Raw genomic sequence first — 20,071 nt, 5'->3', positions numbered from 1 at the left:
ATGAATGAATGACCGATACAGGTAGTAATATAGGTACATTTCCAAGCCTTTAGTTGAGTAATAATAACATTTGTTAGAAGGTTAAGTACTCTATGATCTCACCCCAGGCAAGTTTCCTCAATGATTGGAGAGATTGAGGGTAAAATACTGAATCTGCCTGGCCCAGCTCCTTCTGCTATGAATCTTGCAGGCTGCAGAAGGCACACATTCTGTTCTGTTCCTCTTGTCATACATCTTACAAGGAGGACTCTGGTCAGTAGGGAGGTCTGCAGGTCCAGGTGACCTGGAATTTGATGAGTCCACTTAATTCTAGAATTCAGTATTAGGAAGTCCACGTGGCTACAGATCAATGCCATATCCTCCAATCAATTTAAGAAGAATACAGGTAAAACTTTGGTCTCCTGTCAGCAGGCTCTTTTATTTTTCAACTGGTTTAAAATTGGCAGGAAATCAAGATGTCATTTATTGGGGTTCTCAAATACCCCAATATTCTATAGTTAGAATAGAAGCCATAAGTCTGTGTTTAGGGATCTCCTACTGATTTTAACTTTTTTAACCTGTTTTTTTTTTTTTTTTTTTTTTTGCTGAGGAAGATTCAACCTGACCTAACATCTGTGCCAATCTTCCTCTATTTTGTATGTGGATCACCATAACAGCATGACTAGTGAGTGGAGTAGGTCTGTGCCCAGGATCCGAACCCATGAACCCAAGCTGTCAAAGTGGCGTGTACAGAACTTTAACCACTCAGCCACAGGGCCAGGGCCAACTTTTTTCTTTTTGTATTTTATTATATGATTCACATTTTATTCTTTCTCTAAAATTTCATGTTTTTCTCCTTTGTGCATTTTTTGTACATTTTTTGAGCATTTTGTATATTGTGATAGAGATTCATCTTGTGCTTAATTGAAGCCTATTACTACAGGAGGCAGGATATTTTTCATTTATATGTTACTAAATTTATTTTATAAAGCCAATGAAGACAGTATATATAAAAGTGACGTTATGATTCAATTTTTTAATGAAACATTTACATGACTAGCAAATGCTGCAAGCACTTCTTTAATTGCCTGTTGGAGCAGTCTAGCTTTTTACAAACTACCTTTCAAGATTTTAGATGACTACTAGAGGAAGCTAGGAAACACTTCAAACTCAAAATATAATGCTTGTTTCAGAAGTGAAGACTATTTAACGCTTCCGTACATGCCTCTCCATCCCCTTTAATCTTTCTTGCATGATCTAAACAGAACTTTATTATGGAATCAATACACCTCATCCTGTCAGTGTTATAAATTTTTTTGTTTTAGAGTTAGCATTTAGTCAAAGTACACACAGATAGTCCACTAATAATTAAGCATATTTTCAAGGAGACAGTTGGTTTTTATATTTTTAATGTTTGATTTTTGGATAGCCCAGTATGGATATGTAGGGGAGGAAGACATTTCCTCTTCCCAAATGGGGGTTCGTCTGGCCGGAGAACGAATTAAATTCACATGAGACAGAATAGCAAGAGAAAATTAAACAAAGCTTTATGAGGAACCATGGCCCGGTGCCTTTCTTCCCGAAGGAAGAAAGGGCACCCAAGAAGTGGGGTGCACATAGTGGTTATATACCCCCAAACAGGGTGTTTCACATGTGATTGAAATGTCCCTCCCACAATAGTCACAAGATTGCCCTGTGGGCACAGTGCTTGATGGACACAGCAGGTAGTGGTCTACTATCTCGGTGGGGGTGGGCGTAGCAGGAGGCAAGTCGCTTGTCTGGAGCTGGGCGGTCACAGGTGAGTGCAACAATCAGTTCCTAGCCTAAGGAAAGATGCTTAATCCTTAAAGAAATGCCAGCATTGGGAGGGGGAGGGAAGTCAGTTACAGGAGGTTACCAGACAAGCACAATAAAATGCAGATTTAAGTCCTTGCCTTTGGTATTGATTAAGAGTTTCTAGAGACAAGGTCATCTCCTTTCTTCTTCCTGGTACAGAGAGGGAGGCATCTTTTACAGATAGAGATTTACCTTACAAATGTAAGTGTCCTAACAAAAGGCAAGTTCCATTCCTCAGAGCCTCCTTCCCTGTCCCAGTTTATCAAAAGCAATCAGCCTCAAATAATCCTGATGCCAAAGAGACATATCTTGGGGTGGCCAATTCCAGGTCCCCACAGATAATTCTTGGATATTTAGTAAAACTAAGCTTCTGAGAATAGATGTTGAAATCCACACTCTCTGGTTGAATGAAAGTTTGAAGGAATTAATGAACAAATAAAATAGCTGATTTTTAACCTCTATAACATTCTGTCTCTTAGGTTATCCAGTTTCATTCTTAAAAAAATTTCCTCAGATTTTGGTTCTTTAACTCAACCCAGACCTCTTGATGGGAGCTCTGATAATTTAAATGATTTGTGGTGATAGTGCCCTCCCAATTATCTTTAACAAATTCTGTCGTAAATCTTCATTACCATGATCATAAATAATGATTGTTTCCATTTGTGGGTGGTGGTGTAATCAGATATATGCAACACAAAACAAAACAAAGAAACTCCTTAGTTTTGGTCCTTTTAATTAGCTATGCCTAGATATTTTATATTTTACATTGGAAATTAGAAATCAGCATGAGTAGCCTCAAGTAAAAAGGTTTGAAAGAGAAAATTCTTTTGATAAGTTGACTTTTTATCCCAGAATGGACAAAACATTCAAATAGAGCAATTCCTAATTTCTGAGAAAACTCAACCATATAAGCCAAGAAAGAGACGAGCAGCTGAGAGAAGCTGAAGAATTGTACAAGTGCATGTAGGACAAGAGGTAACATCTTAAGGGAATGTGGGGTGGCATCATTCACATCATGATTATGAAAGAGCAAACTTCTTTAACTGTAACTATGTGGGTAAGGTATTATATTGTACATTTATCATGCATATGATTAATTTTGCAAGACCACTTCCCTATATGTGTATGAGGAGGGGGTGCAAGACAGGGAGCTGGAGAAGCATTAGTCTGTCATCATAAAATTCTACCGAAGCATTCAGATTTAAACCATGTAAAGTCACCAGCGGGCTTCAAGGGTGAAAAGTCTGTAGCAGATTTAGTTCTTGGGACTGTAAAATGCTAACTTTGTCACACAAGACTGTTACTAGGAACTTTGGAGTTTGAAATTGATCACTGGGGCCTGAGGCTGCTCCACCATAAAGTGATTAGGCAATTGCATACAATCTGACATATATGCCTTAATAGATGTTGAACTAGATTACAAAAATAAGCTTTCAGGCAATGAATGTGAGAGATATGGCTGTTACAGATGCCCCTTCACTGTCCTGGGGGCAGTTTGCATAAATAGTACTTCATAAATATTGCATGCTTTTCAGATGTGCTATTTCTAGGACAAACAAAAGCTACGTATTATTGAAAATATAAAAGGCTTTGAACAGTGCAGGAGCAGTTAATCCAACTTGCTTTCTTCTGAATGTAATTCTAAGACTAACGTTAAGAACAATGGGACAAGAAGCATCTCAACCAGTCAGAACTCAGCCGTGCCCTGATGAGCACTGGTCACACACACAATGACACCCAGCCGTCCAAGCCAGAAATAAACTGTGCCGTTAGTTGACAGTTGTTGTGCATCCTCTCAGCACAGAGTAATTTGATATGACCTACCTACCTGTGGTTAGTGACACTTTAAATGTCTAGGAATGTGTCAAGGGCAAAGAATTTGAGTCAGACTATGCAAACCATCAAGCAGGAGACTGAAAGAGTCTTCCCTGCCTCATTATGATTTGTTTTCAGGGTCATTTTTGTAGTCTGTGGATAAGGATGTGGGGTACAGGGTTATGGAGGGAACAGGGAAGAGATTGGCACCATGAAAGTTCTACATGATTACATCTATGTTTTAGGAAACTATCTCTGGAGGCTAGGCAGAGAAAGGATTGGAGAAAGAATTGACGAGAGATGAGGACAATATTTTGAAAGTCATCGTAACAGGATGGTTGAGAGAGAATGAGAGACTGAGTTACAGCAATGAAAATGGGAATTAAGAGGAGTAACGTGAAGATCGGTATGTAGGAGCTCATTAATGGCTTTCGAGATCTCATTTAGAGCCTTTGCTGGTATCCTAAGTTCATGCTTGCTACCTAGTGGGTAATCAGGCCCTCGCCTGGACTGCCCACTTGATAAGACTGCCCCATAGCACTGGAGACCACTGTGAGCTGGGTCTGTCACTTTAGAACTTTCCTTACAGAGAGACTACTAGGGGATTGGAAACCAAGTTAGTTAAGGTCCTCCAGCCCCTCCTTTGGGAGTGAGGCATTTCCTGATGAGGGACTATCATCCCAGGCAGACAGGCATCTTCTCAGGGACAGCTCTGCAGCAATCTTTGCATCTCTTCTCTTAGGGCAGTGCTAAGCACACAGCAGGTTTCAATAACAAAAAAATAACTTCACAGTTACCCACACTTTACACTCAGTCTACATTTATTCAAACTGTATTTCTAGTTATAACGGTATATCTTAAGAAGTAACTAAATTAACGGAAGGAAATGGAAACGTAAACCATGCTAATCAAAAACAAGCCTTGAAGGAACAAAACTGAAAACAGTACGTACATAAAATTAGATGAACCATTGAATTGAAAAACAATATAGAACTGAATGGGTAAGCTGAAACCACCATGGGTTCCTAATAAGCTCTGTGGAGGGACAAAGATTTTTGTTTGCTTGCCTGCTGGAACCTCACTGCCTAGCACAGCCCCCGCACATAGGAGGCACTCAATTAATACTTTGAATGTATAAATGAGCTGTCCTGGTTAAAAAAAAAAAAGAAAGAAAGGAATGCAATTAGCTTTTTCTTCTATTAGAAGTTGATTTGAGTCTTTTTTTATTTGCTCCACTTTTAGAACTAAAGAAAACATCTCTCATGCAGCTGTAAGTAATCTTTTTAAGTAGACGACTGCCAAACAGTAAGAGCTTAATTCCATCAGGAATAGAGAATAGAATGCAAATTGTTCTTTCTCTCATGACACAAGCCCACATTCTCGTGCCCTGTTGTTCCGGGTTACTAGAGAAGCTTGAGGCAGAAAATCACGTGTGGATGCCTGACATTTGGATCTCTCCAAGGAAATAAACTTATTTAGCTAGTTTAATATTCCTTAGTGAACTATTAATGATGGGTTGTTTCGCAGAGATGTTTTTCTCTAGCTCTATGGATATTTCTTCTCAGTCACGTGAAGAAAAAGAAACTTTTAAAAGAAAAAATAACACATTTGAATAATGGGAGAACTTTTCACTCAGTTCACCAAGTAATATGTTCTGTAGTTTTTCAGCGTTCTCTTAAACTATCTCAGATAGAGTCTATTTTGTTATTAGAAATTTGCATTTATTTAGTTAACAAATACTTACTAAATATCTACTAGGTGCCAATTTTTCAGCTACAGCCTGGGGATATGGTGGTGAATAAGACATAATCTTACCCTCAGGGAGTCTATAGCCTCCTACAATTCCCTACAGGAGATTAAATGAATTAAAATACCCTTGTGTTTTGGGACAAAACAAAGAGTGTGAGGAGAAAGAAACAATAACATCTTTTGAAGTGTTACTATGTGCCAGGCACATTTAGAAGGTGTCCCTAACCATCTTTTCTAAATAGCTTCCACTCCACCCTTGCTCACTTTTTTTTTCACCTTGCTTTTTTTATCTTCATCTCCTAATCCCAGCTTGACATTGTTCACTGCTCTATCCCCAGCTCTGAGAAGTGGTTGGCATATAGTAGTTTTTCCTGAAGTCATTGCACGAATGAACTTGAAAGGTAGGCATTCCTGTTTCATAAATGAGACCGAGACTGAAGACTTACATGATTTGCTCATGATTGTGCAACTCTTACATCACAAACCGGGGCTTTACCCCTTGATATGAAAGCAAAGCCCATGTTCTTTCCAAAATCACTCCTCTAAATGCATATTTCTCTAGACATGTTAATCTGACTTCTTTTGGTACACCCATTATATGAAAGACACTCGGAGTTACAGAGAAGTTCTTGCCTTCAAGAACCTGACAGTCTAGTTAGGAAGAAAAGAAATATCTGGAAATCCAACTAAAAATGGCAGTGTCTGGGTATGGAAGAAACCTCAGAGATGGTAGACAGGAGGGGAGGGTGAGCTGGGCCCGTGCTGGGTTCTGAAGAGCACTCTCACTGGCTGAGGTCTCTTGTCCCTGGGATATGAGTACATAGAATAAATGAATTCCTTCAGAGTAGACAGCTTTCCAGAAGCCCTTTCTCAGACACCCTGTTTCCATTTGGATGCCAGAAAATAGCCTATTCTCCCTCCTTTCAGCAGAGAGGAGTTGGTGCAAGGTAGAAGAAGAAAGGCTCATTTTGATAGGAGTGTGGAGAGTGTGTGATATTACTAAGAAACGAAAGAAGTGGAAAAAACCAATTGTAACGGCTGAGGTGGTTTTGCCTAGAAAAGAGAAAAAGCATGGGAGCGGACTGTGGAGTGAGGAGCTAACTTCAAAAACTCGCTGCATGGGAAAATCAGGAGTGTGTTGAATGTCCTTACACTAACTTGGTAAACATTTGAAGTGTCCTGCACTTGAAGGACTGTTGGCTCTTCCTGGAGGAGAGTTTAGATTTATTCCCTTGGGCACCAAACAGGGGAAGCAAAGAGTGAAAGCCTGATGGAAACACGTTTCTAACTCGATACAAAGAAATGCGTTGAAAACGAGCTGCAGAGAAGCTGTCTCAAGAGGTGGTGAGTCTCTGTGTCCGGAGTTTTCAAGCAGAGGCAGTCGCTCCCCGGGCCCCTCAGTCCCTAAGGTCGTGACTCCCTGGTGCGGGGTCGCAGGCCGGGGGCGGGGACCAGGAGCCGAGTCTGCACGCGTCAGAGGCTCCAGCTGCGCCGCCGGGGCTCCCCAGGGAGCGCCGCGGGGCGGAGCTGCGGGAAGGAGCTAGGCTCCGGCTCGGCCGGCTGGCGGTGTGGGCACAGGGCGCAGCATGCTCGCGGCTGTCGGGAGCCTCCTGCGCTTCCGCCCGGGGCGCATCCTCCATTGCGCCCCGGGGACGCCTGGAGATGCGGTGCGGTGGCGGTTCGCGGCTCTTCGGTCCCGGGGTCTCCCCCGCTACTCCAGCGACGGGGTCCCCTGCGGCTCAGGGCCCCAAGGTCCCGGTGAGCCGGGACGGGAATGGCCTGGGAGGGACCGACGGGCGGGCGAGGAGCCGCAGTCTGGGGTGGAGGCGTGAGCGCGCACTGATCCACTGCTGTCGGTCTGTCTGTTCGTCCGTCCATCCTTGTCGCTTTCGCAGCAGGGAAGGTTCACAGGGTCCCCGCCGAGCACAAGCCTTCGCAATTCGACAAGAAAATCCTGCTGTGGACCGGGCGTTTCAAAGCGATGGAGGAGATCCCGCCTCGGGTGCCGTAAGTGTGGCCTGGGCCGCGGCCCGGGCATCGCGCGCTGGGGCGGGTCGGGCCGGGCCCGGAGGGGAGCGGAGTCCATGAACCTCTCCACCTTGGCGCACTCTGGAGCGAAGGCGGCCGCCGTGCCACCAGTTCTTCAGTGACACACCTCCCCTCCAACCTGAGGAATTTACCTGAGCCCCCCTAGTGCGGTCAAATGTCAGGTTCCTTGTCTGGATAGTGGGAAGCTGAGCCACAGGGAGATTGTTGAAGTTGAGTGGAAACCCAGTTCAGTGGGCACTCCCACCAGCGCCCAGATTCCGGTCCCCAGCGAGCTCGGAGCGGCGACGCAGTGGAGCACTGAGGCCAAACAGGAGGCACGGTCCTCGCGTGCACTCCGTGTGGCTGCGGGGGCGTCAAAGAGGGAGAGGGGCTCTGGCTGGAGGCGGCTCCGGCTGGAGGCGGCTCCCTGCTCCACCCAAGGAAGGGGGCCTCTGATGGAGGGTCTCTGGGAAGAAGCCGCATCCATGTGGCCTCCTCTTCTGGGGCTGGATCCGCCTGGTGGACGCGGTTTTGCAGCCCTCTGAGCACCGGGTTTCCTCGGGCTAGGTCCCGCGGGAGCGTCAGCGTCGCAGACCTCTTAACTATCCCAAACCCAAGATGGAGATTCGCTAAGGGGTAAAACCGAAGCTGCGAACTTCATCTCCAGGGTGAAGATACCCTAAAAAAAAAAAAGGAACTGAAACCTGTGAAAACCCATCTTTCTATAGTTTCCATTTATGCCAAGCCCGAAAACCTTCCCAGCACTTTTTTCTTTTAAAGGAAGATTAGCGCTGAGCAAACATCTGCCGCCAATCCTCCTCTTTTTGCTGAGGAAGACTGGCCCTGAGCTAACATCCGTGCCCATCTTCCTCTACTTTATGTGTGGGACGCCTGCCACAGCATGGTTTGCCAAGCGGTGCCATGTCCGCACCCGGGATCTGGGCCAGCGAACCCGGGCCACCGAAGCAGAACATGTGAGCTTAACCTCTGGGCCACCAGCCAGGCTCCATTCTCAAAACTTTTACAAGAGCGTGGGTAAAAAGAGAAGGAAGGAAACTAAGAACAAAATCAATCTACTACTTTTTAAACTGACCTTTTATTTTTTTAAAGGGATATTAGAACTATAATATCAAATAAAGATTTCAAATGTTACATATATTATATTTGTACAATGTAATCAATGTCTATTAGAATGGAAACTGGGCCCACATCTTGTTCTGCACTTATTGCCAACACTTTTATTACTTACTAGTTTACTAGTTACCAAAAACCTCTCAAATAAATGGAAAAAAGCACGTGGTGGGAAATGGTCACTCAGTGGCTTCTCAAACATTTTTATTTCTTTCTTAGGCCAAATTATTTAATGAGGAATGCACAGGGAATTTGAAATAACATGGAATTTGGAATCTGTTTTTAACATTAATGAGCCACAGAGACATTTTTAAATATTTTAAAAATTATATTATTTTTAATATTATTATTAAATATTAAGACAAATTCTGTTTTCCTTGAGATCTGTAGACTCCGAGCTACAGACTTAGCCCAAAGCAGAAATTAGCCTCAGAAAAGCCTGTATCATTCACAAGCTCTGGTTATCAAATTTTAATTGATGCCTGAGGATTTTATACCTTAAATGCAAAATGAAGGAGGAAAGAGAACATAAACAAATGAAAAATAAAACACCACCCTCAGTGTTGGGGGATTTTGAGTACTAGTGCTGTAACAGAGTAATCAAGAATGCAAGGAACCAGCATTATGATAAATTAATGCTTGTCAAGAGACACTATGCCCAGTATGGCATTAACATAGCTGTCTGTGTGAAGAGACCCGTTTTTTTTTTTTTAAAGATTTTATTTTTTCCTTTTTCTCCCCAAAGCCCCCCAGTACATAGTTGTATATTCTTCGTTGTGGGTCCTTCTAGTTGTGGCATGTGGGACGCTGCCTCAGCGTGGTTTGATGAGCGGTGCCATGTCCGCGCCCAGGATTCGAACCAAGGAAACACTGGGCCGCCTGCAGCGGAGCGCACGAACTTAACCACTCGGCCACGGGGCCAGCCCCTGAAGAGACCCATTTTACAGAAATGATTTCATTTTCCCAGGATCACAGTCAAAAGAAGTAGTATAAACAGGAAAATTTAACTTTGAACAATATGCCTATTGTAGTTTGGGGTTGGAAAGATAAAAGTATTTGAATATGTATCATTTTATTTTCTTCTTTAATTTTTTTAAAAAATTGCTATTTAAGAGAGCTATGCCTCCTAAGCTGAGTGTTAGACTTACAATCTAAACAGCTTTCATGTTTTTTGTTCTTAATGGACATGTAATTAATAAGTGGCCTATAATTTTTGTACCATACACTAATGATATTTAATAATTACGGTACTTTTTCTTGTTTTTATCAGTGCTAAACTAATTTGGTATAGCAGATCAAAGCCAGATGGATGGGTAAAAAAAATCAGATCTTTTAAGTTCCATCTGGAACCAAAGTCAACAACAAATATAATCTAATAATGTCTTCATATTCACTTGTTTGCAAGTAACAGTTTAAAACTGACATTAATCTGCCTAAAATCTAAGGAAAACAGACTAGATATTTGGTTTTCTGTGCTCTTTCAACTAGTGAAAAAGTTAAAGGAAAAGTTTTTCACTTGTAAGAGAAATTGCAACTTGTCTTTCTGGAATTTTTTTAGTGTAACTATGTTCTATTTAAACTTCACTTTAGGCAAGAAAGAATGCTGCTGAATACATTTTCGAGAATCAAGTGCTTTAAATGTGTGTATTTATAAACTGCCGCTTCATGTTATTGCAAATTGTTTTTGTTTTTTGTTTCTTTTTAAAGATTGACATCTGAGCTAACATCTGTTGCCAATCTTCGTTGTTTTCTTCTTCTTCTTCTTCTCCCCAAAGCCCCCCAGTACACAGTTGTATATTCTAGTTGTAGGTCCTTCTGGTTGTGCTATGTGAGATGCCACCTCAGCATGGCCTGATGAACGGTGCCATGTCTGTGCCCAGGATCTGAACCGGCGAAACCTTGGGCCATCAAAGCCAAGCCCACAAACTTAACCACTGGGCCTCGGGCTGGCCCCCTATTGCAAATTGTTCAAGTTTATTTCAATGTAAAAGGCCCACAGGCATGATTACTTTTGTAACACTACTTTGTAAGTAGTATTGCTAAAATCATGGACAACTTACAGATAACTTTATTAATAAATAAGATTACCCAGTGTTCAAATAAGCGTATAATATTTCAGAATACTAATAACAAGAAAATGAAGATGTCTTTTTCTTTGACGAATTATCGTGATTTTGGTCACTTGTTTTGAAAACTTTATGCCAAAACCATGAAGGAAACACCCTTTCTCTAACAGTCATTCTCACAAAATGTAAAATGTATAACAGTATAATGACAGATATTCTCACAAATGTATAATAGTCTCTTTAATTGGGATAGGACTTTAATTGGGATAGGATGAGGGGAGCAAGAAGAGATTGACAGGCCAGTGAAAAAGAGAAAATGATGAAAATGAATTTTAAAAAATAACTTGTTCAGGGGCCAGCCTGGTGGCACAGTGTTTAAGTGCGCATGTTCCACTTCAGCGGAATGGGGTTCGCTGGTTCGGATCTCGGGTGCGGACATGGCACCTCTTGGCACGCCATGCTGTGGTAGGCATCCCACGTATAAAGTAGAGGAAGATGGGCACGGATGTTAGCTCAGGGCCAGTCTCCCTCAGCAAAAAGAGGAGGATTGGCAGCAGATGTTAGCTCAGGGCTAATCTTCCTCAAAAAGAAAAACAGAAAAAACCCCAAAAACAAACAAACAAAAAAACTTGTTGAAAACTGAAAACAAAGTCTACTTAATAACGCTGGGCCAAATGAACACAAATCATAGACATACATATCCTTTAATTCCTTTTTTGTGTGTGTGAGGAAGATTAGCCCTGAGCTAACATCTGTTGCCAGTCTTCGTCTTTTTGCTTGAGGAAGATTGTCACTGAGCTACCATCTGTGCCAATCTTCCTCCCTTTTATTTGGGATTCCACCACAGTGTGGCTTGACAAGCGATGCTAAGTTGGCACTGGGATCGGAACCTGCGAATCCCGGCCTCCAAAGCAAAGCAAACAAACTCAACCACTATGCCATGGGCCAGCCCTGCTTTAAATCTTAGCCTTTACCGCAATCAGTGAGGAAAAAAAAAACAATGGAGAATTAGGCCATACTCTCCAGTAGTTGTAGTTTGAGCAATTAGAAATTAAATATCCTACACTGTGGCTTCATAGTGGCTAACATTAGTTAAGACCTGAAGAAATACCTGTTAATTTGAAATTGATAAGATAACTGGCTAGCATTTGGAAGTCTTTCACATCTGCAGTTTGCATTCAGGGAAATTTTTGGAATTTTTATGTAACAAATCATTGTCTGTTATCCCAGTCAGAAAATCATCTTACTTTAATATAATTAATAAAATACACGTCTTGGTTTAGGCCAGAAATGATAGACGCGGCAAGAAACAGAGCTCGGGTGAAAGCTTGTTACATAATGATTGGATTCACAATTATCGCCTGCTTTGCAGTGATAGCATCAGCCAAAAGGGTGAGTACCTCTTTAAAATAGAGACTTGTGAATTTCCAGAAATACTATGGGCTTTTTTGTCAGTTCAGGGATTATTGCTGTTCTTTCGAGGTAAGGACAATTTCGTCTTAGACACCTGGAGCCACTCACATGTATCTATCATATTGGAAACAAATATGTCCATGGAAATTTGAGTTAACAAATTAACTATATGGCCAGGAGGAGCAAAAGCTTGTTTCCACTTATAAGATAAACAAAAACAAAAACAGGAAGTTTACAACCTAGTTAAAATCTGCACAAGGAGAATTTTGTCATGTGAACGTTAGACTCGGTCATTCTCTGTCATGAACTAAGTTAGTCATTGCATAGGATCATGAAATAGAAAGGCAAAAGCTAGAAGTGCTCACCGATGCCGACTGGTTTGTCTACATCCTGTCTATGAGCCTTTTCCTTGTCATCTCCAATGTGTGGTTTCTGTTTAATACCTCTGGAGAAAAATTAAGAGCTGATGACTCTCTAATTTTGTTTTCTGCTTCCCCAAATCCTTCCATCTGCTGATCATCTTTTACCACAAAGGGTAGGCCCACAAATATTGAGAGACATCTAACACATCCCTAGGAGTCTTCTCTTTTCCACTCTTAATTTCTCTATCCTGAACAACTTCCCTCTATTTTGAGCTCTCCTCTGGACACACTCTAGTTTATCAGCGTTCCTCTTCATTGTGGCACCTGCAACTGAAAACTGACCCTGTTTCAGCTTGGTTATAACTTCCTTGTTTATGATCATTGCGTTGCAGTAGTGCAGCTGGAGGTGAAACTAGATTTTGGCAGCTGCATCACACAGAATAGTTTGCTTGGATCCGTACATCTTCATTCTCTAAGCATATTTAGCTTGTTACTATTCTGCCTAATCCTATGATTCCTTCTTTGCTTAGGTTTGCAAGAGTATTTGAGCCCGATAATTTACATGGCAACTAGAGCCTCTGTGCTCACTGATGTTGTGTACATGTCCATTCATTTCTGTTAGCTTATCAAAAATCTTATGCTTTGAAGTTATTCTCAAGTGGGAAGTTTATTAAATATTTGCTGGGCTGAACACTTAAGCATAGAAATGAAGAAATTCAGTAATCTCTTGTTTTTAACCTACCCTTGATAAAATGACTGCCCACCAAGTTGATGATTCCCTAGCTCTGAAATGACAGATTGCAGCCTGATACTGTCTGGACCCTCCCTGTCTCATACTCTGTTCTTTTTGTTCATTATGCTTCCTCCGCACTAGATATTTTCTATTTTTTAATACACCAAACCCTTTCTCCCCTCTAGGCCTTCCTTCCTTCCGCTGGTCTTGCCATAGCTGGCTTATTCTCCTTCTCCTCAGATAGAGCTTCCTTGACCACCTCACTTAAAATGGCCTCGCCCAGGTACTCAGTATTTTATCAACTTTCCAGCTGCTCATGAGTAAGTCATCATACATCAGCAATCCTGTGGGCTCCACTTTGAAATATATCCACAATTGGATCACTCACCATCTCTGCTGATATCGCCCTGGTCTAAGATAACCAACATCTGTTGCCTGGTTTATGGCAATATCTTCTAGATGGTCTCGCTGCTGTCCCTCTTGCCTCTCTCCAATTCACCTTTCATTTTGGATAATTAATGCATTTACCTTAACTAAGAGCATGGCAGATGGAGATGGAGAAAAGGCTAGCAATTTGAGATATATTTGGGCAGGTAGCAAGGATAGAATTTTGTAATCAATTCAGTGTCAGAGGAGGATAGAAAATGGAAGAAAGAAACAAAAAAGCCTGGGTTTTTGCTTGAGTAACTAGATGGGTGTTGGTGTCGTTTGTTGAGCTCAGTAAGGCTGGGGAAGGAATTGGTAGGCATGACTGGCCAAATATATTGAGTCTTCCATTTTGGATGTATTAAGTGTGAGGTGCATATTAGACATCCATCAAGATCTATTAAAATTTTATTTATTCTTAAGGACTTTGTATGCCTTCGGTCTGAGGGCTTTAGTTTTCCTCTCTGAAAAAGTCTAAGCTGTTATAACTTCAAATATGGCCCCTTCTCCCCTTCTCTCTATTCTCTCCACCTATTACGAATGTATCTTGGAACTTTTAATTCTATCCTCCATGGCACTTAACTTCTCTTTTTTATTTTTTGTATCTTTATCTCTGTGCTGCATTTAGATTATTTCCTCAGATCTATTTTCTAGCTAGAGTTCTTACCTTCTAATTATGATGCTGATTATCTTTTCTTTGCACAGGTGATTTTTCCCCAGATAGATACCTAGTTTCCTTGCCAGTTCCTTGGGCTGGTGAGAGGAGTTTTAGTCATTTCATAAGAGTACCTTTTCCTCATGCCTCCAACTTTCTATTAGTAGCTCAGCTCCAAGCCCAAGATCCAATCCTGGACTGCCCTGTTGGTGTAGAGATTAAACTCCCAGCCCACAGCTGCTAAACCCAATGTTTTCCCCTAAGGCCCTATGACTGAAACCATTTCCTTCCGTCCTGACTTCAGTCCTCATTCTCCATCAATTCACGCCTTTGGAATTCTTTCCATTTCTATTACCTGAGGATTTCCCTTTCTTGATTTTGAGCTTAATAAAGTATTTGAAAACACTTTTGTTACTTTTTACCCAAGAAACTTCTCTGTGTATGCCAAGAGAGGGTGGGCTCAGATTTCTAACATCATCTGTCCGGGTGGCTGGAAGTCTAGCAACTTAAGTAATTTTTTTTTCTATACCAAAAAACCATTTTTCTTGGCTACTGTTTGTGACAGATGTTTTCAGTTACTTTTATCCTTTCCCCTTCACAGAGTCTGCCCTATGTATGTCTACCTAAAACACAAATCCTTTCCGGAGAGTCACAGTGGTTTGCTTTGGGTTTTTCTGCAGGCTGTAGAACGACATGAATCCTTAACGAGCTGGAACCTGGCAAAGAAAGCTAAGTGGCGTGAGGAAGCTGCGTTGGCTGCACAGGCTAAGGCTAAATGATATTCTAAAGTGTTAATTGGAATATCATCACTATTATCAGCAACAATAAAAGATAGGCAAAATAGAATGTTTAAGAAAATATTTGCCATGGTTTTCTTTTAGTGACAAGAAGTACAGTCTTTTATGTTTTGACTTTTTAGTAAATTTTTATTGACGTATTGCACACATTCAGCAAAGTGCACAAAAGTGTGTACAGCTTGATAGATTTTTACGTAATGAACACACCTGTGTCACCACTGCCCACATCAAGACGTAGACCTTCAACAGCACCTCGGAAGCCTCCTTTCTGCCCTCTATCAGTCATTACCCTTCAGACGTAACCATTGTTCAGAGTTTTATAGACTAGTTTTGCTTGTTTTTGAACTTTATATAAATGGAATTACACAGTATGCAGTTGTGAGTGTGGATTCTTACATTCAACATTATATCATGCGATTCATCCACAAATTATGTGTAGCACGAGTTCATTCATTTTTATTTGGTATAGTATTCCATTGTGTGAATATGCCACAATTTATCTGGATATTTGGTCCAGTTTTTGACCATTACAGATAATGCTAAAACGAGCATTCTCTGCATGTTGTTAAAATGAGGTTGAACTAAATCACTAATGGCTCTTTAAAATCTAAACTAATTTTCAACGAAAGTACTACTGTATTTAGTAATTGGATAGTCCTTCTGGTTAGTCTTTTCATAGTTTGCAACTAGGTGAAATAGGTTTGAAAAGTCTTACAAACCAAGAACTATTAATTTCAAAAGCTATTCTAAAATGATAAAAGTACTAAAACAGTGATTGCAAAAGCAATTTAAAAAGGACAAAAACATTAGAGAAAGAAAAATTGTCTCTCAACGGTCTTCAAACTTGTTTAAGTAAGCCCCAAAACAACTTTAAAATTATATATCTTCTCACACATTTTTAATTTGGCATCTATAATTTTTTAAATCATAAATGTAAGTAGTTGAAAAGATATAATTTCCAGTTTATTGTATATTAAATGTACTTTAAATGTAATGCCATCATAACCTTGAAGTTGCATAGTTAGTTCATTCAATTTATGGAGGGTATCTGCTTTGTTGTTTTAAGGACAAAGCCGGTCTTCATTGTCAAGCTAATGAGCCAAATCAAACTTATACTTACTTTTTGTTAGAAAAAGTCTTACTTTGATTTGAAGATGAGAATATTAATACACGTTCTTGTGACAATAGTTTCACTTCTGAATTCAACTCTAAGATAGATAGAGAAGGCATGAAACATTGTTATGAGTCCATCCCCTGGATGAACCAAGGCACTGACCACTTTTGCATTTTGCACAGAGGTTCTCTTTCCTTTGCCATCTGGAACTCTTCCTCAGGAGCTGTCCATTCTTGAATTACCCATTTGTCACCCAGAAGGATTTTGTACCACAGAGCAAAGCATGAATAAGATTCAGAATGGGTGAGAAGTACTTTTTCTTTTTTTTGCACAGTAGTACAAAGTTGGTTTGAGGAGAGCTGAGAAAGGAGAACTGGCAGACCACAGTCTATTCTTGGACAGATCAGTTTTAGGAAAGGATATATATAGAGTTTAAAGATCTGGAAATCAATCATCTTAAAAATATCTTACTCTGTATACTGTCTTGAAATTCTTTATATGCATCTTGTTTGAGCACTCCTGGGATACTCTAAATATTATAGAAAAACTCAAAGTGTTTATAAGGATGAATATGATGATTTCCGTTTCTGATTAGATGGAAGACTAGACCTCCAGAGAAGTCATCCAGTATTGAACTAAAAATTCTGGATAAAATATTCTTTAAAACATCTTTAAAAATATTTGACTCAACTGTTGGGAAAAGAAGAAAGGTCCTTGCAATAGACAATAAGAAAGTAAAAGTCCAGAGAGTTAAGCCTATCTTTTGCTGCTATTTTCCATGGGGGCATCTGGCTATCCTAGATGGTCATGTGCCAGGGAGAATAGACAAAAACACGAGACCTGTAAACGTTGAGAAGATGGACATCCATGTGAAGCCAGAATCCCAGAAAGCTTATACTGTCAGAGGATTGAAGTGGGGTTTGGTGATGATGGTAGAGTGTCTGCATCAGTCAGGGATTGACCAAAGCAACAGAATCAGTAGAAGATTATATATACGTACATATGTGTGTGTGTGTGTATATATATATATATATATGTAATTGTGTATATATAAAGAGATTTATGTAAAGGAATTGGCTTACGCGATTTGTAGGGCAGGCCAGCAGACTGGGACCCCTCCAGCAGGAGCTGAGGCTACAGTCCAAAGGAAGAATATTTTTTTTCCTCAGGGAAACCTCCATTTTGCTCTGTAGGCCTTCCAGTTGATTGCATGAGACCCACCCAGATTATGAAGGATCATCTCCTTTACTTAAAGTCAACTGACTGACTGCAGATGTTAACCCCATCTACAGAACACCTTCACAGCAACATTTAAGTTAGTGTTTAATTGAATAACTGGGTACTACAGCCTAGCCAAATTGACACATAAAACTAACTATCACAGTGCCTCAGACAGAGAGGGAAAGAGAGAGGGAGGAAGGGAAGAGAAACTTAACCTACTTATCTTTAGATCTAAACGAAAATTTGGAAACAATTCTTGAGGAATACTTAACCACAAGTTGATCACATAGATTTGAGGCTAGAATTTATGCATCTGTGTTACCTCCACCCCCCAATAAATCTACACTATTTCATTAAAAGTGCTCATAAGAGAACTTATTGAGGTGATGGAAATGTTCTAAAACTGGATTGTAGTAATGTACAACTTTGGAAATTTATGAAAACTCAAACTGTACACTTAAAATAGGTAGATTTTATGATATGTAAATTACACCACAATAAAGCTGCTAAAAAAAAAAAGTGCCCTGAACAACATACTGTGCTTCCAAAGTTGTGAGAAGGGAGGTACATATGTTGCTGTTCGAAATGAAAGATAGTATGGCCCCTAAGGAGGGAAATTTGACAATGTCTAGCAAAAGTGCATATGTATTTATTGAGCCAGAAATTTACAGTGATATTCACTGCCACACTATTTACAATGGCAAAGGCTGAAGACAACTGAATGTCCATCAATAGGGGATTAATTGAATAAATAATGGTATGTCCACACAATGGAGTACAATGCAGGTACAGCAAGGAATGAAGAGCTCTATATTCTGCTATGGAATGAGTGAAAAAAGCACATTGGAGAAAGCATTTGTAGTATGCTGTTGTTTATCCAATAAAGGGAGGAGATATGTAAATGTATTTTTATATTAAAAAATAATGGAAGGATAAACCAAAACAAATTTTTTTTTTAAAGATTTTATTTTTTTCCTTTTTCTCCCCAAAGCCCCCCAGTACATAGTTGTATATTCTTCGTTGTGGGTCCTTCTAGTTGTGGCATGTGGGATGCCGCCTCAGCGTGGTTTGATGAGCAGTGCCATGTCCGCGCCCAGGATTCAAACCAATGAAACACTGGGGCGCCTGCAGTGGAGCGCGCGAACTTAACCACTCGGCCACGGGGCCAGCCCCAACCAAAACAAATTTTTTAATGTTATTTAAAGGAGAAGGGAGGAAATATGTTGGAGGGGACAGTGATAGAAACTAAACTTTTCTGGATATATCTTGTTTTATATATTTGACTTTAGAACAATATAAATGTTTTATATAATTAAAAAACATTGTTATAAAAAAGGCAATCAACTTTTAAAAAGCAAAATTAAATAAATAAACTTGTGTATCAAGTGGGCACATGGAGAGTAAATATTTCAAGTGATTTTAAAATGTTTCTAGTCAGATATACTTAATCTTTAAAAAGAAGTCCCCTCATTGGAACACTGGCCATATCATAAAATAAAAGAGCTAGTAAAGCTATGAGCCGATGACCAAAAGATAAGAATAAGAAAAGCAATCTACAATGGAAGATCTAAGGAACTTCAAAAAGGAATAAATGAGAAAGGAAAAAAAGTAGCCCCTTGGATGCTAGACTCAGGGGGCCAATTTTCTGCACTTGGATGCATTTTGTCTCCAGCGTCACCTTTGGCCACCCTGTGGTAGAAAGTGTCCAGCTAGGCTTTGACATGCACATGATAGCATCCAGGCTGGAACAGTGGGTAAAACCAAAGGCTGTAGCAGGAACCCATCAATATAGTTTAATCTCGAGGTTACTGAGAAACCAGGGGCTTTGACCAAAGACATAGTGAGAATGAGATGAAGTTGACCTTGCCATCAAACCAGGAACTACAGGTGAGCATTTGGCACCATGGGCTAATCAGATAAAGATAGCCTTGGTTATGACAGTGGGGCCTGGGTTTGGAAGGCAGAAATTCATGGATGATATGATGCCAAAGGTTCACTGGTTGAGGATCCAGTTCCCATCTTTGGACTTAGAGGTTGTCTGTGAAGTGGGTCCTGACACCGCCCATAAATGTAGAGTCCTGAGGTAACATGATTGTGTCTGGCAATGTCATTTTGAGGAGTGAAGGTATCGTATCTGTGACCAATGTGTTAGAGAATGTTTGCTCAGAGGCTGCCCAGAAACATTCTCTTGGTTAATGAAATGTCAAAGAGCCCAATGTTTTTGCTCACATTTCTACTTTTAACTAGAAAGCAAGAACGTTGACTACCAAATCATATTGCAGGCGAGGTAATGTTGCTTTTCCGAGCGATTATTCATTCCAATGACTAAAATCTATTTTACAGGATGTTCTGAAAGGTCAGAAATTGATGTATACATTGTGAATATATTTTTAGTGTGGTGAATATTCTGCTTTTACTTGGTGACTTGATTTTTATAAAGAGTAAATATATTGCTTTATTATTAAGGTTATAAACAAAAATTGTCTTAATGACTAAGGAAGGCATATTAGTTACTATTATAAAATTATTTTTCCTGCTTTCCTAAAAAGAATTTTGTTGTTTCTCAGAAGTTTTCCAAAACCAAAGGAAGTGCTTAAGTTTTTTCCTGTTTTGTGTCATTTGTGATTTGTCTACATACTTGATTAACGATTAGAATGGAACTTATCTATTTTTCACTTTCACCTTACACTTGATGCATCAAAACTATTAAAAAATATGTGAAGTCCAGGGGTTTTCAAGTAGTCTG

General features: G+C 40.2%; 1 protein-coding gene and 1 pseudogene across 2 annotated transcripts; both read left to right on the top strand.

The window, feature by feature from the left end:
• Positions 1-6,715: 6,715 nt before the first annotated feature.
• FAM162B (family with sequence similarity 162 member B) lies at positions 6,716-15,361 on the top strand. Of its 2 annotated transcripts, none has more exons than XM_044757479.2 (4): positions 6,716-7,137; positions 7,278-7,386; positions 11,888-11,996; positions 14,874-15,361. In XM_044757479.2, exons 1-4 carry the CDS (start codon positions 6,966-6,968, stop codon positions 14,970-14,972), a joined length of 489 nt encoding a protein of 162 aa, XP_044613414.2. In that variant the 5' UTR covers positions 6,716-6,965; the 3' UTR covers positions 14,973-15,361. The 2 variants fall into 2 exon arrangements, with proteins under 2 accessions (XP_044613414.2, XP_070352457.1); XM_070496356.1 differs by having other exon boundaries at positions 6,717-7,137; positions 7,275-7,386.
• A 3,483-nt stretch (positions 15,362-18,844) lies between these two features.
• On the top strand, positions 18,845-19,665 carry LOC139041783 (ribulose-phosphate 3-epimerase pseudogene; annotated as a pseudogene).
• The last annotated feature ends 406 nt before the right edge of the window (positions 19,666-20,071 follow it).

The sequence above is a fragment of the Equus asinus genome, chromosome 24 (assembly GCF_041296235.1).
Source record: "Equus asinus isolate D_3611 breed Donkey chromosome 24, EquAss-T2T_v2, whole genome shotgun sequence".
NCBI lineage: Eukaryota > Metazoa > Chordata > Mammalia > Perissodactyla > Equidae > Equus > Equus asinus.
This window is presented reverse-complemented; position numbering and strand designations above follow the sequence as displayed.